Source organism: Vespa velutina, chromosome 1, assembly GCF_912470025.1.
Source record: "Vespa velutina chromosome 1, iVesVel2.1, whole genome shotgun sequence".
Taxonomy (NCBI): Eukaryota; Metazoa; Arthropoda; class Insecta; order Hymenoptera; family Vespidae; genus Vespa; species Vespa velutina.
The window spans coordinates 13,858,896-13,883,895 of NC_062188.1; the positions used below are offsets into that span (position 1 = coordinate 13,858,896).

The 25,000-nt window shown below is 38.1% G+C and overlaps 1 protein-coding gene across 24 annotated transcripts in view; it reads left to right on the forward strand.

Annotated features, from left to right (window-relative positions):
* LOC124948123 overlaps positions 1–25,000 on the forward strand; it is a 309,114-nt gene that overhangs the window by 269,720 nt on the left and 14,394 nt on the right. For all 24 annotated transcript variants that reach the window (XM_047491390.1, XM_047491483.1, XM_047491335.1 and 21 more), the window contains one exon: positions 21,774–22,049. In XM_047491390.1, the coding sequence (XP_047347346.1) occupies positions 21,774–22,049 (276 nt within the window). The remainder of the gene's footprint in view (positions 1–21,773; positions 22,050–25,000) is intronic.

Here is a 25,000-nt window from a genome sequence, read left to right on the forward strand (position 1 = left end):
TTTTTTTTTCTCTTACTTTCTTCCTTTTTTCTTTCTCTGAACTTGCTTCGGTTCCTTCTGTTGTACTATACTTCTCTTTTTCTCTTTCTCTCTTTTCTTCGCGTAGAACCGTGAACGTGATCGAAGTACGTTGAGAAAACGAGGACTTTAAAGGGACATTGCGAGAGCACGTGTGCTTGATGCTTCCTGGCTTCTTCTTCCGTTGTTCCTTTCATCGAACGAAGCTATCGTGTCGACACTAACGCGATGACGGAGATTTAAATTTCGGAACGAAACGAAAATGCAAATCCGTGAGTTACTGGTTCGCTTTAACTCTTCTTTATTTCCGTCTCCCTTCCGTCATGCTTTCCTGCCATCTCTTTTCATTTCTTTCTGGGTCACGGAAAACCGTTGGAGAACGATTCGTTTTTCGATCTCCTCGTCCCTTGTAAGAAATATTTCCCGGAAGGTTGGTTGCGAAAACTTTGAAACTTCATTCGACAATATGTTTGGTGAAATTTAGGAAAATTTAAGGGAACTTTGACTCTCGTTCACGATAACCAACATGACGTATAACAAACGACGAACTCTCTCTCTCTCTCCCTCTCTCCCTCTCTCTCTCTCTCTCTCTCTCTCTCTCTCTTTCTCACTCTGTTTATCTTTCTCTTTCTCTCGACGATATCGCGCTAGAAACCGTATACCTACGCCTCGTATTTCCTATGGCTTCGAATTAATTAATATTTGATACGCGACTGTAGAAGAGGAACGCGGTCGATCGAAGCGCGTAACAAATTCCCTATGGCAAATGGTCTTTCGGTGTAGCGTGGCGCCGAGCGAGTGAACAAGCAAGCCATGCCGAGGGTATAGGCGGGAAAATCGTTAACGGAAGATGTAATTGGAAAATACTTGGCGCGCCTCCGCTCAATACGGTCGGTGTTTGTTTGCGATACGTGCCGGGCGGAGGCAAGTTATTGCAAGAATCCTGATACTACCAACGCTATGATCTTGCGTCTACCGTGTAATTTTCTTGCTCGTCTTATTCTTGTCCTTCTTCTCCTATTTTTCAACCTTCTCTTCTCACTCTTATCTTCCTTATTTTCCTTCTTCTCTTACCTATGATCTTACTTTCCTGGTGAGTGACGAATCGACGAAAGATTGAAAAGAATCGTCAGATATGCCCGCCAGCCAATCAACCAACCTGTTCTTTTCTATTCGAAAAATATGTTCCTTTAGTTCAGTCCAAACAGGTGGAACAAATCGACGATTTCATCTTCTTTCTTTCTTCGTTTCTTTTTTTCTCTATTCACAAATCGGTAGCTTAAAATGTTACATAGAAACGTTATGAGGAATCTGTTTGATTGATCGCGAGCTCGTTTTCAAAATAGTACAATGATTCTCTTTCAAATTCGAATTAGATTTTATAGATAATTGGTGAAAGATGATAAGCGGATTGCGTGCAAAGAGAACAAGAGGAGGAAAGCGATAATACCCCTCCACTGATTCGAGACGAATGTACATCGTGAATATTGTATCGCTTTTATAATTATTATCATTATTGTTATCATTATTATTGTTGTTCTTCTTCTTCTTATTATTATTATTATATTATTATTATTATCGTCCTCGTCTTTTCCATATCGTATTCGTCGGCTTGATTCTGATTGGCCGCGCAAGAATTACCGCTTTCTACTTCCATGATGCCAGTGGAACGCCGTTCTCGTTTCACAGCGTTTCTTACGACGCTCAACTTCGTAGTTGAGCAGTTTGCGAAAACCGATTTTCCTCTTAATTGCGAGTACTTGCTCAGTGCAACTCGGCTGCCGAACAAATGGTTTACGTGTACAAAGAGCCCTGTAGAAAGGGCGTAGTTATTTTTTCGCTGGATACCGTTACCGTGGTAACAACAAGCGAAGTGCGGATGAAACTGTTGCTGAGAAGGGGAATGACGACGACAACGACGATATTCTATACTCTACATATATATATATATATATATATATATATATATATATATATATACCTATATATAACATAAATTGAACGATTTTGTCGTCTCGAAGGAATCCAATATGTCCGACTTGAAAGTATATGACATTAATGCGAATGCAGTTTATCGAACGGATATTGAAATTTTGATAATGACGTAGACGATATTGATCCAACATAGGTAATTATTAACGATTAACGTCATGTTCTCCGCTTGGTGCGTACACGGAATCGTAAATTTTAATCGTTATTTAATCGGCAAACGTATCATCGAAAATAGATATAGTTATGTTGTTTATCGGGATATCCGCTTGAAATATGATATTGGATTACTAATATTCTAGTATCTCTCGGAGAATATTCTCTACTTTCTCAGCTTTATCGTAAATGTGATTTTTAAAGCACAATATATCGATAACTAGAAAGCAGGATAATAAAGCTACGAAAGATGAACCGAGATACTTGTATATACGGAAGAATATAAAGTAATTGAGAATAGAGAGTTTGGAGAAAATTTTAATATCATATTGCCAGTACCAACAATTATCCTTATCTCTGTTTATTTAAAGCAAATAGGAAGAAAAAGGAACTAATCGGTTTCCATGTATACGAGAGAACACAAATAGTTCTTTTGCAAAGAATTTTCTCTGCAAATGTGTCATAGCCATCTCAACATTCTAACACACTTATTTTTCAGTAAAGATTCTATATAATTAATTTCAATATCAAATTATTTCTAAATTAAAAAGAAACGTTAAAGAAGATGGAAACGAAATTAACGTATGTATTTATGATTAAGCATAAAAAATGATTTTACAATTAAGCGTAATTCGTAATTTTTTTTATATACAATTCATTCCTTTTTCACGATTAACGAAATACATTAAATATTAATTATTATATCTGGAAAGTTGAATTACAAATACTAATAGTTCAATCAGTTTTTATTCTTTCTTTCAGTTTTGTCTGCTATTTATAAGAAAAAATTTATTAACAGCATAATTCAATATATTTGCTCACGCGCGATGAGCACGGAATTCTTAATTGCCCTAGTATATATATATATATATATATATGTGTGTGTGTGTGTGTGTGTGTGTGTGTGTGTGTGTGTATATGTGTATATCCATTGCGCAAAGCGGAATGCATAAATTTGAAAAATAAAAAACACGGACGAATTGATTCGTGAGAGTCAGGTGGAAAGGGGGATAGATAGATGAATATAGACGAAGAAAGAAAGAATGAGATTAACTCGGAATACTGCCGAATGGAAAATGCATATTCATTCAAAAGTGAAACTCACAGGTCAGATGAAAACGTACTATTAATGCATCAAAAGGGTCGGTATAGAATCATTTTATACATTCTTTTTTCTCTCTCCGTGCACATTCGTATACGCTTACTTTGTTCCGGCATTTTCTAAAAAATATCGAAGCCCTTACAATGGTTGTTTCCGTGATGAAAGAAAAGAAAGAAATAAAGTCCGCTGTTTTACGAGTATCGTGAAAGCGGAAAGCTTGACACCCCTCTTCTACTACCCCCATTCTCTATAGAGGAGCCACATCAAAGCAAACTTTCAATCGAGCTTCAATTAATTCGCGGGAAAAACGAGGAAAAAAATGAAGTCAGCTCGAACGAGAAAAAGGGCAAAAAAGAGAGGATGAGAAGCGTGGAAAAGAGAAAGTCGAAGGTTAAGAGAGAGAGAGAAAAAAATAGCCAAATGGACGAAACAAAAGATAGCTAATAATATCACCGTTGACGTGGTAGTTATACAAACGACGTCGTGAGAAGTTATGATTGCAGGTAGGATGTGCTTCGATCTTCATGCCCTTTCCTACAATATTAAAACTTATCAGCATGACGTCGAGCGTTCTTAAAACTCGAGTGGTATTAAGCGAGAAGCAGCTAAGTACCAACGCTTGGCGTCGTGAAAAAAAATCCACAAAAAGAAATTGTCACCGATCGTTGTTTTCCTTTCTTTTACGAGAACGAGAAATCGTTAAACGGTAGAGACATTTTAAGAAGAACTTTTTTTTATCTTAATCTTTCTGTGACTCTCGATAGGTATAATCTATTTCTTTCTATTATATTTTTTGCAAATAAAGAATATAGAAAAGTTTGAAAAATCAACAATCCACCTATATTACGAAATTCATTAAACATTGAAAAGCTCTTAGAGATTAAAATAAAAGCAAAACTAAATTTAAAAGGAATCCCATGCAATTCGAGTTGTATCATGTACATTACATACATGTATGTATATACATTACATTATGTACATATATATATATATGTATGTGGATTACATACATACACGAGTTGTATATATAATGCTGCATTTGTTAGTCAATCGATATATCAAATTCTATTGTATAGAAAGAACAGAAGTCTCGTAATTAACCTCTCTGTAGTGAACTGATAAATCAGGAAGCGGAAAAGTCCTTGACGCTTTCGCAGTGTTCGAATGATGTGCGCTCTCTGATTTCCAGGGCGGTCAGTATGCTATAGTACAACGGTATACATATAGGTACACATATACCTATAAACATAACATATATAGACTGGATACGTGGAGAAAGGGGCTTGTTTTATCGAGCAGCAACGTTCACTCTCCCTCTTTATGCCAAACCGAATGCGCGGCTCGTTTGACTCGCACTGATTGGAAGCGCAAAAACGTCCTAGTCGACGATTTTCAATTCAGCGAGTTTGAAATTCTCCTCGCTCAGCTCCACTCTTTTCGTCGTAGTCATAGTTGTCATAGTCGATGTCGACGTTGTTCGAGCATTTCGCTTCGACTGGTTGCCCGTTGATACTTTTTGTGCCTTGCTCTCTTGTTTTCAATTTTTTAGTTGTTCTTGCGCGAAGTTCTTTCTCTCTCTCTCTCTCTCTCTCTCTCTCTCTCTCTCTCTCTCTCTCTCTCTCTCTTCTTCCCTCTTTTTCTCTCTCTATCTCATTCGTTTCTATCTACCCACTCACTCATCCATCCAGTTACTCTACTTGCTTTCCTTCCTTCCTTTCTTCCTTCCTTCTTTCCTTCCTTTCATCCTTCTTTATTTCGAACACGTTTCGTTCCCTTCGAAGAAATGATTGTTTCCTTCCTTCGAGAAGAAGCTCTAGTCCCATTCATGAATATCTTTGAGAAAGAATGAAAGGGATATGTAAAAACGGGAATCCTCGCGCGTATATTTAAAATTGCGTTATAGCGATTGGATTGTTGCAATGTAAAGAGTGCTATTCAAAAAAATGGTACCATTCGTACATCGATGAGCGGGAAAGCAGAAAAGCGGGAAAGCTTCGAAAGTAGGTCGAGCTTGTTGACGTCATCTTTCGAATGCCATCGAATGACCGCAAATCGAACGAGTTCTACGACAAAACGAGTACCAGTGTTGCAAACGCATTATAGACTTTAACATACCTTTGCTTTTGTGTAGTAAATCCTTTTCCTTCTTTTAGATAAATAAAATCTTTTTCTGCTTTTTTTCTTTTTTTTTTCTCCCAAAATATAGGTACCTACCTACGCAGCAATATTTCGTATAATACGTGTATTTATTGTCTCTACGTGAATGCGCGAGCGGTCAAGGTTACTTTTTTTTGTGAAAACAGAATTTCCAAACTTCAATACAAGTAAATTCATGACAAAGTAAATTTTTGCGTTCCATTGTTTTTCCAATGAGCGCGCGCATTGTTTGTCAGCTTAACTATGGAAATTTGCGGGAGGCCGTGGATCGAGCACTATTAGATTATTATCCCTTTGAACTTGGCAAACGGGGTCGATCGATTCGAAATCTACCACCCCTATTTTCTCTTTTCTCCTCACCCTTCCCCATCCGATAATGGTTCCCGCGGGATGCATTCAACCGTTCTAGAATAACCTGTTTGTACGTAGAACTACATCAAATAAAAGAGAAAAAGCGGAAACGTTAAACTATTCTTAAAAGATTATCCACTTTGTTCCTTTCAAGAAGATCAGCGTTTTTAAATAATATTAAACATATGCTAGTTTATCTTTTTAATTAACAGAGATTTTACTTTTGGAAAAATCAATCGATGTTATAAAGCTTTTAATTATTAAAACGAACAAACAAGAAAGGCTGAAACTACCAGATCAGAAGCGTGTATTGAGTGTACTGAAGTTTAAATTAATTCGATAGCAAGTAATTATTTTAATTTCCCGGCATTCAACCTGTATCCTGTTGAGAGAAAGATTTTCAATGGTAGTATTGAACAACGAAAGCTTTCATTTCGCCTAACAAATAAATCGCAATTCTGCGTAAATGTAAACTCAATGGGTAAATATCAAGAAAACGTTTATACTCCATACTCGTAGAATATTCATTATTTTTATATATTTGCACCGTATTATCGTCTAACATGTCACATTCAAGCATATTACTCGTAATAACAGATTATACATGTATTATACTGGATTTATTAATTTTTAGTAAAGAGAAATTATGAAATTTTAGATATTATTATTGACAAATAATTTTTTAAGTAATGAAACACAACATTTTTATTTGCTCGACGACAGAAAAGAGAAAAACGAAAGCGAAAGAAAATGGTATCTTTAAAAGAAGGAAGTAGTGGCAAGGTTGGAAAGATAAAGAAACCGCTTGCGAGACGCCATCGTGACGACCCCTTTTCTTCCTGATCACTATGTCACTTTTTCTCAGGGATAACCCTCTCTTCTCAGCCCTCGTTTAAGTAAAACGCCAAAGGTTGACCGGTTCAACGGCAAAAGGAAAAAGCAAGAGAAGAAAGAAAGAGAGAGAGAGAGAGAGAGAGAGAGAGAGAGAGAGAGAGAGAGAGAGAGAGAGAGAGAGAGAGAGAGAGGGAAAAGCCGCTGTTTAAGGGAAGCGAGCGATAGCAGTCCATGGGGGTCAAGAACAGAGTGGGGAGAAGATCACCAGCAAAGGCTCTCGACAATTTCATCATTTTCATTGAGAGTTAGTTGCTTCATGTTCATCATCTCAAGTGTGCAATAGCTCCAATTTTCTTAAAATCTTTCCTGGGAAGTATTCGTCTCCTTCGGGAATGAAAATTTCCAATTTCCAATTTTGGGAAACGACAACAATAGCAAACGGAAAACGGATGTTATCTGTCGAAACGTCAAGATTCTTCTAGTCGTGAAGAATTATCGGAACCGAGTGATCGGACGGCCTATTGGCAGGTGATTGATATGTTTCCCGCGCGCGCACCGTTTTTTCTTCTGTCATGTCGGCGATACGTTCGGCGCGATAGACTTTGTTCGTGACATCGTTGTGACATGGATGGATACAATCATGTCTGGTATCATCATCAGCACCAAAAGCAGGAGCAACACCAACAGCTATCTTATCAGCATCAGCATCAGCAACAGCAACAACTACAATCTCAGCAGCAAGGACAGCAGCCGTTACCGCATCATCATTACCATCAGCAGCAACAGCAACATCTTCATCAGCATTATCATCATTCCGTTCATCAGCATCAGTATTCGATGCATTATCCGCCAGATTATCTCTATCGCTTCTCTCTTCAGGTATATTGTACACTAACCCTTTACGTTCAGCAAAGAAACATATCAAGTGTCAACGTTCTCCGGTTCATCTTTCCCTTTCATTCATTTACCCTTTTTGTTAGACACAGAAGAGGGATGTTCGTCGCGAATAACGTTGATTATTTACTTTATAAAGTACATCGTAGCAAAGAGATTCTCATATGATCTCAGATCTTCCTGTTAACGTATACACACATACATGTGTACACTAGTTTTTCCCGCACAAAATAAAACTTCTTTTTCCCCGATTTCAAAGAATGATCAGACGCACTTTGTATTCTTTTCAAGCCGCTCGACGTTATCGATCGGTCGAAGAACTGCTCGTGAATTTTAGGATTCGAGGGAACTGCTTCTTATCGAATTCAACGGATACGACGAGTTAAAGCCCGGCTCGAATTAATCAAACTCCGCGCGCGTCGTACGAACGTGTACCCTACGTATGATTTTATGGTTCCCGCTTCGGTACGCCGCCGGCATGAACAATCGGCTGGCAGAGAGCGAGGGTGAAAGCGGTCGACGTACATATAAAGATAGAGTGCGCAAGAGGAAGACCATCCCCAATCCCTCTTCTCTCCCTCTCTCCTCCGTTCTCCAGAGACATACAGAGCTGGGAATTCAGCATCCAAACTCGACCCGAATACGGCGAGGCATGCCTTATCTGACAGGCAGATACCGCCGGAGTTATGCGTTACCTACGCCAAATTATGTTTCCACTTTGTCCCCGCCTACCTCTTCGGGATCTATCCTACCTCAACTCACTATACTCATTCTCCTCCCTCCATCGTTTCCGCTTCTCGTTACTGCATATGATGCACTTAGCCGGACATGTATTCACCAACGATGCCATCGTTATCAGAGTTGGAAAATTCGTCGAGATTCGAGTTGGATGCGTAGCTATTGATTTTTCTTTAATAACTACGCGAATATAGCTAACTTTCTCGAATCGATGAGAAACTTCTCTGTCTTTCTCTCTCTCTCTCTCTCTCTCTCCCCTCTCTCCCCTCTCTCTTTTTCATACACATGTTTACGTACATGTTTCATACGTACATATTTTCATTTACATGTACGTATACATATATGCGGATTTTTTCTCGAACACGAATTTTCTTTCTCAAAGCATTATAAAATCGGAAATGGCTGTATCGTATCTAGAACTTTAAGTTTCACCAAGAAGGGTGTAATCTATAATAAGGATGTAAGTACTTTGACAGTTTCCAAAGATATACACTTTCCTGTAATTTCGAAATCACGACAGAATAATATCATTTTTTGTAAATAGATATAAATCTGTAATGATCGATTTTTGTAATCGATATCGATCAGAGTACTTGATAATTAACGCTTCTAATTATCAGTGTGTTCGCGATTGAAAAATGAACAATGGAAGAACGGCTAACTGATGACAGTTGCGAAAATGAAAGAGGGAGAGAGAGAAAGAGAGAGAGAGAGAGAGAGAGAGAGAGAAAGAGAAAAAGATAAAGAGAGAGAGAAAGAGAAAAAGAGAGAGATAGGAATGCCTTAGGCACTTTAACCGTTCGAGAGGAAATGTGAGTGAGTACGCGCGATTTTCGAGCTCAACAATGGACGAGAGATGTGTAATGACCGGGATCTACTGCCTAGAACCACAGCATTCCAGATATACGAGGAGTCTGCCGTTGCTTCGCATAAAACAACGGCCGAATCGTGGACGCCTGTTAAATTCTTGTCCGTATGCGACAGATTTCGGAACTATCTCGAGTAATTAGCAATGAAAAACGGCGAGTAATTACGATCGTATTATGAGTCTCGACGCGGAACCCTTTGAAAAAGCTCTCGAATCGTGTGATGATACATGCGAGAAATAAAGAGAGAGCAAGATGGAGAGTTAAAGCAAATGGAAGGTCCGCGTTAGTCTGGAGGAAGATGAAAACGAGAGGCAAATGAGAGAAAGAGGTAGCTGAACGGTAATAGTATCGTTCAGTGACAAAAGGCCTATCTGAAACAATGACGTCCGTTTACGTCGGTGTGGAACATTAGTATATATACATACTATATACCTATACATATACATTTACGTACTACTGCGTAGAGTATATATATATATATATATATATATATATATATATATATATATATATGCGAATTAAAGCGGGTCGTTCGTTGACGTTCCTGTGTTTTTCGGTAGATTTTCCATCTATTACGTTCGCGTTAGATCGATCGACCGTCGAGCGTATACGATGAGGGATGAAAAAGGTGGTGGATGTCGAGTGGTAGGAAAAAAAAATAGAGAAAGAGAGGGAGAGAAAGAGAGTCGGAGTGGGTAGGAAAAAGTTAGAGGAAGAGTAATTGCCACCTCGTGACGTACGGATGTGCCTTTCGAACTACTTTTCGACGTGCTTCTGCTTTAGATATCGCTCGAATCCTTCTGAAAGAAAAGGAGAGAGAGAGAGAGAGAGAGAGAGAGAGAGAGAGGGAGAGAAAGAAAGAGAGACTGAGATAGAGAGAACAAATTAGATGATTCTTTAACAGAATATTCTACTATATCTAAAAGTGAACGCTCTATTTGCAATGATATTACAATTAAGATTAGACATAGAAACGTAGAATGTACTAGGACGTAAAATGGTATCGACGATTTTGGGACGTTCGTCAGAGATTCATCTTCGTTATCGAACGAACGTATCTCACTGGAAAGTGCTTTCTCTACCGCATGTTGTGATTTACCGCATGCGATTCACGATACATTGCACGCAGCTCTGACGAATCAGCGCTTTCAGCTTGATATCCGAACCATTTAATCTCAACGATAGATTCTCCTTCGAGCGAACTATCGAAAAGTGTCCTCTTCGTGAATAGTTCATTAGGAATCTAGTACGTCCATTTCGACGATATCATCGATACACGTTCATCCATTTAACATGATCTTTTTTCTTTTTATTACAGAAGAAATGAAGTTTGACTCAAGCGAATCGCTTTCTAAATTTTTCAAAGGAAAAAAAAAGAAAGAAATTGTTTAGTTCATTGGCAGACTAACATCGGACACATGCACTAGCATGTTTAAACAACAGAAACAGTATCTAGGCTAACGAAACATTTCTGGTATATCTTTACGTTTTCTTTGTGCGTCCAAACGAGATTAAGACGAATGTTTATGGTCTTTGATGTAATAATCAAGTAGAAGGTCGGCTTTTATAGACGATCGCTTGAGTCAACGGGATAGGAAAGGGCTCAGCAATGCATGCCCGTGCTGGCAAAAGCAGCCTATTGGTTATTGCTCCTAATCCTGATGCCGTGTATTCGAGGAATTTATGTGTTGGCTAAGCTACCAGATTGCTGGAACCCTGTCGAAAAGGAACTATTCTATGGAAATAGAAATTCTCAATGTGGATTTGTTAACCTTTACCTTTACCACGATAACATTGGACGATAATAATATTCCTATCTTCGATCGATCGACATGTTTCCTTTTCTCTTCACTTTACTCTATTGTAAGAAAAACTAAAGCGATAATTGACGCATGAAAAAGAGATACATTCGAGTAAAGTTGACCTTCTTTGATCTCTAGTAATCGACTTTTTTTCTTTTCTTTTCTCCTTTTTTTCGATTTATCACGATGTAGATATTGTCCGTATCGTTTATCCGATCTTACTTACTGTTTTCTGAGTCAATAAACGACTTCCATTCCGAGTAAACGATGGAGATCGAGGCGGAAATGAGAGCGAGGGTTGAAAGCTGGGTCGGATCAGGAAGAAAAAAGAAGCCCATGGAGTTTGTTTCCAAGATAGGAGCCAGCTGCGTCGTCTACGACGATGACGGTTACGAGAACGTAATGCTTTTGTCGTAGCCGGAGAAGAACGAATAGATGGGACGAGACGGACGTAACAGAATTTCTCGTTCTCCGACTTTTATGACTTTACCGGATTTTCACAAACGCCCAAACGTTCCTCGTTATCGCCGTCGATGCTTTCTTCTATTTCTTTATCCATTCTTCTCAACGTTCGTTTTTTCTCCTTCCAAATATTTCAAGATAACAACTCTTAGAGGACTTCGTTCTGGACAATTCGTCATTTTTTTTTTTTATTCTCTTTCTCTCTGTTATTTCATTCGCTGACTCGCGTGAAAATGTTTCCTATCGTTTTGTAGTTGCTTTTATTCAGAACGATAAAGAACTCATCTTCGTGTATGCTACTCGGAGTTATAACGCTTGAATGAAACGAAAAGTAACACGATGTTCATTCTAAAAATCATGTGGTAAGATATGTTGATATGAGACAAATTTAGCCTCATACTTAGCACGATCGTCGAACTGAAAACAAATTTTTTTCTTTTTCTATGGTACAATGAATATTTTTGCTATATTCGGCTGGACGGATAAAAAATCTATTCAATATTATACTATAGTTCCTATCAAATCTCTTACATCAAATTTCATTCAAATTCTTGCATCAAATTAATCCTACGAAACTAATTATACAATAGCGTTCATTTTTAAACTTTTATTTATATATAATAAAGTTTAATTTATTATATATAAATAAGTATAACAAATGCTAATATAGATCTCTAAGTTGAGATAGAGTTATATAATAATTACACGTAATTGCATAAATGACTTAATTGAAATTTGTACTGATCTCTAGGTATTATAAAACTCTCAATAGTCCTGTCGAACTATAAGACATACACTGGTCTTGTTAAACTATAAGAACTATATCAGATATGTATTGATCTCTATGTATTATAATGTTCTCAATAGTTTTGCTAAACTACAATATAAGACTAGTCTCATCAAACTATAAGAGCTATATGAGAATATACCCTGATCTCTATGGCTTATAAAACTCATAATGATCTTGTTAAACCATAAGATGCATACCGATTTTGATTGTATATATGAGATTTGCAATTTAAGACTATTTAGATTCGACTATTAATATTCGACATTCAAAGTAGGATTATTTTTGAAGAACTATCCGAGAGATTGATTGAAAAAATTAAGAAAAGGTGAAACAATCTATGGAAAAAGAAACGGTAAATCAATATATGGAAAAGGATTTTAATTGCTTGGATATATGGGCAGAATTCGTGTTGACAATTGTTTAAATAATTTCGTATACAGTCCCTAAGCAGTGCATTAAGGGATTGCAAATTTGACGAGTGAAAAGTAAGCTATCTCAACAGATAGGCTTAATACATAGGTCCTTTGACTAAGATAAATACATAGATCCTTTGATCTATGAAGTTTATATATTTAATGCTAACCTAAAGAAAGAAAATTCAGATATCTATATACAAAACGAAAAAAATATCTAAAACTCAGACTATGTTGGATCATGTGTTGTTTTATCTTAAGTTTGTTTTTTAACGTCGATATTTTCTCTCGAAGTCTTAAGAAACTTAATAACTTATTCTCGCGCATATCGTTGGCTCAATAACCGATCGTTCGCTCCACGTCATTTACTTTCCATAGGTGCGATGGAGCGATATCGATTTTCCGTAGAACGTACTCGAGAGAACGTCTCGTGCGGAGCATTAAGGTGATGCATCTAAACTCAAAGGAATATATCTGAACGGCGTGTAAGCTGGTCAATGCCAGGCGTGCCAAACGTTTCCTTCTCTCGACCGTAATTTCCACGTGGTTCCGTGTCGATCTACCGATAGACTATATACACGTAGACCCTGATGAGAGAGTTTGTGAGATAGAACGGAGAAAGGAAGGGAAGAGGGCTTGGACAGAACCCAGAGAAAGACCAGATTTCCTAATCGGTATGAGGGTTTCCACCAGCCGGCTCTCAATTCGTACCAAAGCAATTCAGAGAGCTCACTCGTCGAGAGGGAAGAGCAACACGAGAGAGAAGAAAGATAGATAGAGACTTCAAGCGATAGAGAGAGAGAGAGAGAGAGAGAGAGACCAAAGCGAACGACTCGAAGACAATGCAATTATTTGCAATTACCGCGTTCGTCCGCGGCTCGCGGAATTATCCCATTCTGTTTCCATTACCGTTCCTACCAGCTTTTCTCCTCCTCCTTCTTGCTATCTTCTCTTCGTCATTCTCTCTCTCTCTCTCTCTCTCTCTCTCTCTCTCTCTCTTTCTCTCTCTTTCTCTCTCTCTCTCTCTCTCTCTCTCTCTCTCTCTTCGGTCTATGTCTGGAGCATCATCGAGATGAGAAGGCTCGTCTCTTTCTCCTCAATCTCTACCTGTTATACGTGGCCTTTCAATGCATATAGTAGGAATGCAAGATGCCATACCGTCAAAATATCGAAGAGAGAAATTAATAGAACGAGTTCCTTGGATAGAAAGCTAGATAGCTGTGAAGATTATTGACAAGAATTAAAGAATTTGTTCTTTTTCTTTCTTTTCATTCGAACGATATCGTCAATGATAAAAGTAGAGAGAGAGAGAGAGGGAGAGAGAGAGAGAGAGAGAGAGAATTTTTCTAAGGAAATTCACTCACATTTGGAATTTTTAGTATCACCAAAGAATGTATTCTAATAAAGTCCAGTTTCTTTCTTAGCTGACCGTTCGCTTTTAAACGGATCGGTTCAAGCGATGAAGAAGGTACTTAGGTATTAGGTAGCACATGACCGAAAAGACGAAAGATAGAATTCGATTACAAAGCCACCAGGCTGACATCCTGCGTCATCGAGAATCGGACTCCCTCTCTCTCTCTCTCTCTCTCTCTTCCTTCGAACCCTCTTTTTCCACCTCCCACTCGTCTCTGATTCTCTTGAAGGCTCGCTGTATTCAAGTCGTTAAAGATTAACGGTGCTCTCGCCCCAACGTCGTATTCAGAGATCCTGGACCGTAGGATAGGGGAACGGCTAATGTAACAAAGGAAATCCGGGTGGCGAGCGACAAAACGTAATTACGCGACACTCCTCTCGCTTTTCTTCTACCACTTCTACACTTTCTCCACCTTCTTCTCCTCCTCCTCCCTTCTCCCTCTCTTTACATCATTCTGTCCCCCTTTCCCTTCCATTCTTTTCATTTTTCCTTCATCTTGTCTTTCCTCGTATCATTTTTATATATACTCACCTATCTTTCTCTACCATCATCGGTTGCGTTCGTTCTTCCCTTTTTTTTTTCTTTCTTATACTTTTATGCTTTTATTTATCACACTCCAACACCATACAGCATCTATACAGGTTTTCTGAAACGAACGAAAGGACACTCTGATGAGTTTTTGAATTAGATTTTCGAATCGTAGGACGATTCGCCTATGTAACTTTCATTGAGTTTTCGTACCAAATTTCATTTTACCATTCCTGAAATAGAAAAATTTGGTTGTGAGATAAAACACTGAAAATTCGAATTAATCAGAATTTATCGATATATAACCGATATCAGAATTCGGTGTTATTAACAATAAGAATAAGAGAAAGAAGAAATGGAAGAAGTGGAAAGAATATCGTTCCTTTTTAGTATACCTACTTTAAAAGATATATCATCGGGATATACTTCCGTTTCCCTTGGGTCGTAAGATCGTGAATATATACTATATATGTAGTATATACCTACATATCTGAAAAATTAATATGAACTTTAGGAAAGTGTATTCTCTCGGTGCGACGGCTGTTCCAAGTTTTACGCTGTCGGTCGCGATCAGCCTCCAAGCGGGATGACAAAATCCAGAGAGAAATTTTAATAGATTGCCCGGGCATAATATTCTCTTCTTTCCTTCCTTCTTCCTTCTTTCTTCCTTCTTCCTTCTTTCTTCCTTCTTCCTTACTTCCTGCCTTCTCGTAAAAGTTCGAGCAAGAACTTCTATGAAGAAAATGAAATACCAGCCATATAACCTTCGACCTTTCTCTCGCATACTTCTACCTTGAACACGTGCAGTGGCACGCGAACATGGTTTTAGACCATAGCTTCGGGCCATTTTGATATGAATCGTTTTTGTTAATATAAAGCCATGTCCGTAGCTACTCAATGTTGCTTGTGCTTTTAATGCTACAGTAATGTCTACTACTACGGAAGAATGAACGTATTTCTCAGTATACGCACACTTCAATGCGTTGATAATTTGCTGAAAGCTGACGTCTTGAAACGGAATGGAGTTGGTTCCAACCAACGACGGAAACGATTAGCTCGGCCGAAGGCATTGTCGTTATGCTATTACCTCGAGACTCAGCGTGGAATCGCTCAGAGTGTAAAATTACTGCTACCGAAGGCTGGCTGGAGAGAGAGAGAGAGAAGGACATGGAACCGCAAAGAGATAGATGGATAGATAAAGAAAGAGAGAGGAGAGAGAGAGAGAGAAGGAATAGAGAATATAATAGAAGAAGATAGAACTACATAGACATAGATGCAGTGTGCTAGAGGGTTGGTGCCGGAGAAGTACCGCCGAGTTCCTAAACTACCAGCGTCTAGTAAGTGGTAAACTGGTAGGATACTAGAGAGAGAAAGATAGAGAAGAGGAGAGAAAACGATTAGTAGAGGCACGGCAAGTTATGCCGGCATTGTTCTAATTTAATCATACATGCCAGGAACAGCCAAGATACCGACTCACCGAATAACTCGGTGGTAACGACCCTCTCGCGAACCACCATTTCCGCCATTTAGATCGGTTCTCGTCGATCCTTTTCCTCTCATATTCTTTTATACTCTTTTTATCTTATGGTTCTTTGTCTTTTTGTTTCTCTCCTCTCTTTCCTTTTTTTCTTTTTTCTTCCACAAAAGCTCTCGGGCGAGTTAAAGCTCATTAAAATTTTCAATTTCTATCTCATGTCTCTAATATCACGCAGCTTCGAGTAACACCTGTCTAGGGTGATATCATTTTCTTCTTGAACGTCGCGTCCGCTCTGCCATTTTATTTCTCGATCTCTGTTCTGGCGTTAAACAATGAAGGAGATAAAAAGAGATAAAGAAGAAAACGATGAACGAGAAAGGCAATGATGACAAGCTCGTAAGAGATATGAACTACATCTTCATCCGCAATTGATCAGCCGTCCGAAAATCTTCGTAATTTCGTAGAAGTTCTCTTAGCATTTTAACAATACGAATCCTTAAAATATGGAAAAGCTAATACTTTTCGGAAACCATAAACGATATTTACTGTTTCCCCTTACGAGAATAATTTCTTCAAATGAAATATCTTTCTAAAAAAAACTTATTTTCTAAAAAAACTTTCGAATTTAACTTTCTTTTTCTTATTTTTTACGATGCTGATATAAAGACGCACTGAAGAAAGGAATTCTTACAATAAAAATAAAGGAAAACAATGAAGAACTTCCTCTCTTTTTCTTTCTTTCTCTCGAGCATCGATTTCGAAAATCGAAGTATCGATAGAAATCTGATGCGATTTATTTAACTCTTAAAAAAATGAAGGAGCAGAGAGAGAGAGAAAGAAAGAAAGAAAGAGAGAGAGAGAGAGAGAGAGAGAGAGAGAGAGAAAGAAAGAAAGAGAGAGAGAGAGAGAGAGAAAGAGAGAGAGAAAGATGAGGAAACATAGAGAGAAAGAAAGAGAAAAAATATAAGAGAGCCGAGAATGGTGCGAACGGTCGACTGGAATTAAAAGCGATTTTATTGGCGCGGCTTTCCGCGAGTTGCGTTTTAAATTAAACTCGGTCCGTTTCCATCGCCGTTACGGTGTGTCTAGCGATTACCGTTTATCGATTGGATTACTACCTATTTGATGGGAAGTAAGAGAGAAAGGACACGTGGCTTCTCGTTCAAGCTTGGTGTTCTATTCAAATATATCAAGTCGACGAACGAAAATCAAAAACTATTAACGCCAGCTCGAATGTACTTCATGTCTCGTATTTTTTACTTCGAAAATGCTCGTTAGTGATGGAAGAGCCATTCATGTGAAACGATTACGTAGAAGCATAATTTTGAAAAACACGATTGGCACTTCACACTTTTTGTTTACCTCGTATACCTATTTTAAATATGGACGTTATGCATTGTACATATGTATGACTTTTAAATGGATAAAATTCTTCAAATTGGTTGCTTTCATCATAGAATTCGAAGGAACAAACAAATATGCTAAGAGAAAAAAAATCTCTTTTTGAAATTATAATTAGTCAAGGATTTTTCTAATTCAATCATAAAAAACGACACCGTCTAAATAAACCTAACTCTAATATACTCCCTTTAATTATAAAAGTTCTGTCTTTTCTATGGTTTTCTCTTCACATGACTGATAATAAATAGATCTATATGTCTTTCTCTTTCTTTCTCTCTCTCTCTTTCTCTCTCTTTCTCTCTCTCTCTCTCTCTCTCTCTCTTTCTCTTCACCTCTTTCTCTGCAGTTCATTTCGTGTGAACATGAAGCGAAGTAGAAAACGAAATAGAGAAAGTAAACGCGTAGCACGCACGAGCAATTAAAAGGGAAACGTTAGCGTACGTCGGACGGGCTTCCGTAAGAAAGCGAGAAGAGGAACGGCGCAGTGCGCTGTGAAGCGCGACGAAACGCGGTGAAGCGCGGCGAAGCACCGGTTGCTGGCATTGAAAGGCCGCGGTCGAGAGGTTAATTGCGCGCTAACACAGAGCGTTCTTTGATTACCGTCGCAACGCCTCGCGCGTCTCTCTTGCCCGCCCCAACGATTCTCCGCTTGCCAGGTAATTACGCGAGCCTCAGGTGATCAACCTTTATAAAAGACCCCTTCTTCTACCTTTCCCTCCCTCCCTCTCTCCCTCTCTCTCTCTCTCTCTCTCTCTTTCTCTTCTCTTTCTTTTTCCCTCGTACGCTTTAGACCCGCTTTCGTCCGTTCTCCTCTTTTCCTTTTTCACTCCGTATCGAGTTGGAAGGTACTCGTCGGAAGTACGTTCTCTAAGTCACAAAGCTTTAGAGGTATTGCGCCGCCAGTCATTAAGTTCGCGCTTTCGCAATATTCATAGAAGGGGTCCACTCGAAGACGAGATGTAACCCAAAAGAAAAACACTCCAAGCACTTTAACGCCGTAAAACAAAAAGAAAGAGAGAGAGAGAGAGAGAGAGAGAGAGAGAGAGAGAGAGAGAAAGAGAGAGATATAAAAAGGATATACAAAAAGAATATCGAAATTTTTCAAATTTAGTCCATTATTAAGGTTTAAGCTATTCCGATAATCCCAAAATTGTTTCCAACCTTTCTTTCCTCAAATACTCTTGTTATCTTATTTGTCGACTTAATTACGACGTCTTATTTAATTCTTTACATAATTAAATCCTTTTTTCACGATTTTTTAGAATAATGAAATAGAATGGAGTAGAAATTTTCAAAAAGTTTTCTATATATATATGTGAAATAAATAATCCGTTGATGAAAAATCTATGTTGAGAATATCAAAAGGAAAGCCAATTAATCAAGAACTCTTGTAATTAGAAGTTTTCTCCTACAGATCCATATAAAAATGACCATCGTCGAATACATGCTTTCCGACAGAATTCTCGTATCTCTGTTGTTCTAGAGACGAAGAGTGAAATAGAAATAAAATAGGAAAAATGAGAAAGAGAGAAAAAGAAGATAGAAAGGACAGAGAGAAAGAGAGAGAGAGAGGGAGAGAGAGAGAGAGAGAGAGAGAGAGAGAAAGAGAGAAAGAAAGAAAGAGAAAAAGAGAAAAAGGGACGTTAAAAAGAAAGGAGAGATTGATTGATTGCTATTTATTCCGTTCCAGGGTTAATCTCCTTCAGAACGATACAGTATACAAAACTTTCACATTTTTACATGTAACAAGCATGAGACAATAGTGTTACACTGTAAAGGTGTTGCATGTAATATAAGTGATATAGCAAAATATTAGTCACATGTGAGATTAATTAGATACTATTGATACGACAAAGAGATGAAACACGTTATAGCACTTTCTCCAATAAAAATAGATTAGAGTACTATGAAATCAACAATAATAATAATAATAATAATAATGATGATGTTAATTTTTATATGACATAAAATGTCTGTAAGCAGCAAGTAGTTATAAAAAATAATGACAATAATAACGGAGCTATCCTTGCATTTTTAAATTAGATATAAACATAAAGCTAATCCTAAATTTTATACTTATAAACTAATCATATACCTATTTATAACGGAAATGATGAAAACAATTAAACAAACATTGGATTATGTCCGCGTTCATTCAGTAAACATACATCAGCGATCACACACAATCAATAATACATTCACACTTGGCGCTGACAACCAATAACAATGTTAGAGATTACACACACTCAAGCCCAATCACACTCCCGTTGACGTGTACAGCCGAGAATCATTAATACGAGATATTTAGTTACGAGTATCAGCGCGACACCTGAAAGCGTACTCATTGTCAAAGTAAAATTGCCATATGTTGCTGCTGGTCGTCTCACATCGAAATTGTGATAATCAACGGTGCAAAAGACGCTTGCAAGACTCTTCGTAGTTTGCACCTGGCGTATGTGCAACGAAAGAGCATTCCAGAACCGGTAAATCAGCAATGCAAGTGAATGAGATAGTGCGGTAGTGCGATATAATGTATTATAATTTAATCGTGATTCCAAACGTGAACGTTGGGTCCTAATGCCCAAAGGTCTGACCTTCATTCAAATAAAACTTGTAAGGAATCCAGCACGTTTCCTTATTATGAAGAGTATAGAAAGATATCAAGGAAGTAGAAACATCATTACTAAACCCTGAGCAAACTTAGACGTTCGTAGTATGACGTGATATGAACGTCTCGTCACACACCATAAACAAAGTGAATGCAGGAATTCAATGCTCGCTATAGACGCATATCGTCGACAGCATGCATATCAATAAGCATCAAGCAACAGTAATTAAAGTAAGAGTAGGTGAAACTCATAATAAGCTTTGTCTTTAATGAATGAGAGAGTGCATATCTGTTTTTTAGTTAAAGATGATAAGAGAGTATAGACCTCATGACATATGTTCATGACATGTTTGCCACCTGAGATTATTCTACAGATGGACACTAAGTAACTTAATGACACTGTAAAGAGGAATGTCCGTATCATCTACTCTAAGACAAAGAAAACTAAGAACGTACACAGATTTAGTGGGAGATTATTAATCGTAAACCATGACACAATGTGAGTTATATCATTATTGACCTTCGCAATACCATCCGCGAACCTATTAAAGTGTATATGGAGGTAAATTTGAAGATCATCAATGTACTTGATGATCATACAGTGGCGAATCTCGTTACTAATATTCCAGATATATACAGCACATAAAAAAGGACCTAAAACAGAATCCTACAGGACTTTTGAGAAAACTGGCTTTTATAATGAGCACATGTTGTCAATTCGCACTGACTAATGATGTTCCGTCAGGTACAACCAGAATCGTCGAAACATTATTGTATGTGAGAAGTTGAAACGTGCTAACTTTTTCATGAGAATCCGCTGATCAATCATATCGAAAGCCTTTGAGAAATCAAAATACGTAGGAGATCCTGCGTTTCTCCTTTATCCTTTTGATTGAAGGATTTGAATTCTGAATCTTAGAATTCTTGCATTTCTGTCGTTCTGGTGATGACGAAGAGTGAAATAGAAAAAGAGAAAGAAGAAAGAGAAGAAAAACTTCGTCTCGTAGTGGTCTTCGAACTTAGACATCCGACAAGAGTTCTAAATCGCATGGAAAGAAACTCAAAGTGCTTTCCTTTTATCAACTAACAATGAGAATAGGAATTTAGTCGGAAGGAAAGAGAGAGAGAGAGAGAGAGAGAGAGAGAGAGAAAAGGAAGAAAAAAAAGTAAAGATAGAAATATATCTAGTACACCTTTGTTGTCTCCTGTGTTCATTCTTCAAGGATTTTGAATCTCATTCTTGAAAAATTGCGAATTACAAAACGCTGCATAGACAATACATTTTTAGAAAATGCATTTTACCGAATCCCTCTTAGTTAACGTTTTCCATCTTTTCTATCTTTTCCTCGTCTCAGCGTTCTTCTTCTTTCTTTCCTTCTAAAAAGAAACAGAACGAAATATTTCGATTTTTCACAGAACTTTTGGAAAAAAAAGAATTTTTCCGTATCGCTGCTCTCTAGAGCTTTCGTATATTTCAAAAAATATCTTATTGGAAGAACATTTTTCTTTCGATCATGTTCTTATAGCTTTATTTTTCATGACTGCAAATATACGTCAAAACCAATACGTTTGTCGAAAATAATAGTATCGATGATTTCCAACTGTTATATTAAAGCATATTTAATTTATACTTAATAGAATACAATATTGGTTTTATACATTTAATACTGTAATTGCATGATAAAAGCTTAAAATATTCATATTTAATAAACGAAATAAAACAAAATTTTTGCTAATCAAGAATTCCGTTTTTTTTCTTTTCGGTTGCAGCAACAACAGCAGCAGGCTCAGCAGCAGCAGCAGCAGCAACAACAACAACAACAACAGGCTCAGCAGCAACAGCAGCAGGCTAATTCGCCCGGAAATGGAAACGTTGGGAAGGGTAGTCCCTCACCGGGAAGTTCAGCCTCTCCCGGTGCGGTTTCAGTGTCGAACAAGCCTCAGACCGAACCGAAGCCGGTCGAGTGCAACTTGTGCCATAGAAAATTTAAGAACATACCAGCGCTCAATGGTCACATGAGGCTACATGGCGGTTACTTCAAAAAGGTAACAGCCTTCCTTTCGAGAAAGGCTTTAACATCCGATCCGAAAATTTTCGATAGAACTTTAAGTTAAAGTAGAAAACGACTTAAAAGGAAAAAATAATGAGAGCGGACGGTCTCTTTGCGAAATTTCAAGGAAGCGTCCTTTGAACTTTTAACTTTCCATCGTTTTTCCCTTCCCTTTCTCTCCATCGTGGATCTTATTAAGGTTAAAGAAATGGTCTGGATGCTGCTTCTGCAATCGTCGAAACAGAAAGATCAGCGATTTCCGAACGCTTTTTCTTTCCCACTTTTCTTCGACCGAAAGCCCGTCTATGTTGCTCTTACTCATTCTCTCTCCTCCTCCTCCTCCTCCTCCTTCTCCTCTTCCTCTTCTCCTTCTGCGCTGATTAAAAATGTCTTAACGAACTGCAACGTCGTTCATAGAAAAGTACTGAAAGATTTGCAGAGCAAAAGTTTTTCTCTTTTCAATCGTGGAGAAGGCGAAGTGGGGGGTTTTTCTCTGCAACATGGGATGAGGTGAAAGGAGCCAAATACTAGCGCGAGAATGTCTTTTTCCACTTCGATAAACTCTCCAAGAAAGGGAAGAAAAAAGTAAAAGAGAGAAAAAAAGTTCGATTGGAAAGGCGATGCGAATGTGACCAGAGATTTCAAACGATCAATTAATTTCCAGTCCTTCGCAGGCCGCGATTATTTAATATATTCTTTCTAAAAAAAAAAAGAGCAAGTTGGATGCATGAGGTGTCAGTGAAGGATCATCGTTAAGCGACCGTTCTGATGTTAAAAAAAAATATTTTTATTAAACATTCATTCTATCTACTTTTTTTATTTACTTCAAACTTTAAAGAAATATTTTCATTTCAATTTCATGAAGTTAAAATTTCGAATTATATCAAAACAATCAATTAATTCAAGATTGAGTATCGTCAATGACCCGTAGCCATTTCATGGAGTGCGAATAAACGAGCATACGATAAAAAGTAATACGATTACAATGATGTGGAGAACGAAACGGCGAAGTAAGTATCGGAACAACTCAGTGGATAAATAAATGGCTAAGCAAAGAGAAAGAGAGAGAAAGAGAGAGAAAGAGAAAGAAAGAAAAAGAGAGAGAAAGAGAGAGGAGAGGGAGAGAAAGAGAGAGAGAGTGAAAGAGACCGGAATGGATGGAAAGATAAGGCGATGATCAAATCCAAATGAACCCATTAACAAGCTCTTTCGTTCGTCCCAAGCTTCGAACCAGTCCTCATCGAATCGAAAAGAGGAAGAATGAGAAAAAGGAAAAGAGAATGAAAGGGAGTGAGGGTTGTGCTCGATGAGGGTATGAAAAATGAACGAAAAGAGAACACGAGAGAAAGAAAGAGAGAGAGAGAGAGAGAGAGAGAGAGAGAGAGAGAGAGAGAGAGAGAGACGTACAAACATTGTCTCGAGCTTTCTCCATTATGCAGATTGAATTTGACTGGTTACGGTCTGGGTTTGCAACAGTGGTGCTCTCGCTCGAACCAGTCGAGTTTTCATCGTTGTACCGACCCTTCTCGTAGCCCTGTTTGAGTCCTACCACAGCAACGCCCCCGTTCCAAGTCGATTCTACTCGACGTGTAGAGCGAGTCCTCGAACCATTGCCTCTTCCATGGCATTGGTCGAACTTTTCGTTCACAGAAAGGAAGAATGAGCGATCGTATGATCACGACCGAGAATTATTGAAAATTTTCGATGATCCTTCCTACGAATATATTCGGATTAATACATGTTCTTTCTCTGTACATTCGACTTCGATACTATGGACACTGCTATTAGTAGAATACGCTGTGATAGAAAAGGCAAATTCCCTTATAATATATTTTTGAGGTATCTTCTCATACGGACAGTTTGACGTTTTGAAGCAAATAGAGAAAAAAACTTTGAAATTGCTGTCAATTTTTCTGATTTCGAATCTAATCTACGTATTTTTCATTTCTCCCTATTTGTTTTGTCTGATATGTATTTCTTACTCTCTTTTTCATAAAATTCTTAAACTATTTTTGTTCTATGTGACTGTTTCAATTTGTATTTTTCCGAAACATGATTAATTATATGATTTGTTTTCTATTCGACTTTCAATAAAATTCATATAGAGAAGATTCTAAACCGTCTGATAGAACGGAAGACGAGAAAGCAGCCTATATGTTCCAAATTCGATGTCGTGACGCGTAACAAACTGATGATTCGTAACAGACGGACGCCTCGCAATCAATTCCGCGCATTAACGGGCAACAATCAATATTCATGAAATGCACGTTGCGCATCCACGTCAAAGACAGAGTTCAATTTCGTGAGAGGCGATATATACGTTGACAAAGGCACACGTACGAGCTAACGTACAGAAGTTCGAGATTGGAAATTGTCAACCGCTAGAATGATCGCGACTAGTTACGTACGGCATCCACCAAAGATCGTTGCGCATTTTCACGCTTGCAACAATTAACTCTTCCATCTATGTATAAATTCTATTTGTTTATAATGTGCAAATATGATCACTCAAGAAAATTTATTTCAAATTATTTCTTAAAATGTATATCGGTATAAAAATGTTAAAAGTGATACAATAACGAAAGAAATGTTTGCTTCTCGTTAGACTCTTAGATTTCAGTAGGACATTGAGAGAGGCTCGACGAGGTGGCTCTTGATCTAGTATCCCGTGGGACGGTGTATCACACACGCCAGAGATTCCATCATGAGATAATCGAATGGGCGCCTCAATTAGCTTCGCTCGGTGATTAGCGTGCCTGTCCCGCCCTCTCCTGAACAGCTCACCCTAGCCCACCTCTCCAATCTCTATCCCAAGCCCCGTCAATTTAATCGCGATACAAGCCTCTAATTCATGATCACTCGTCGCGAGTTCCATAGTGGTTGGACCATCCAAAGTCCTGGATAGAAGCGGAAGTCCTGGATAAGCCGTTGTAAAGTTCTCGCGAC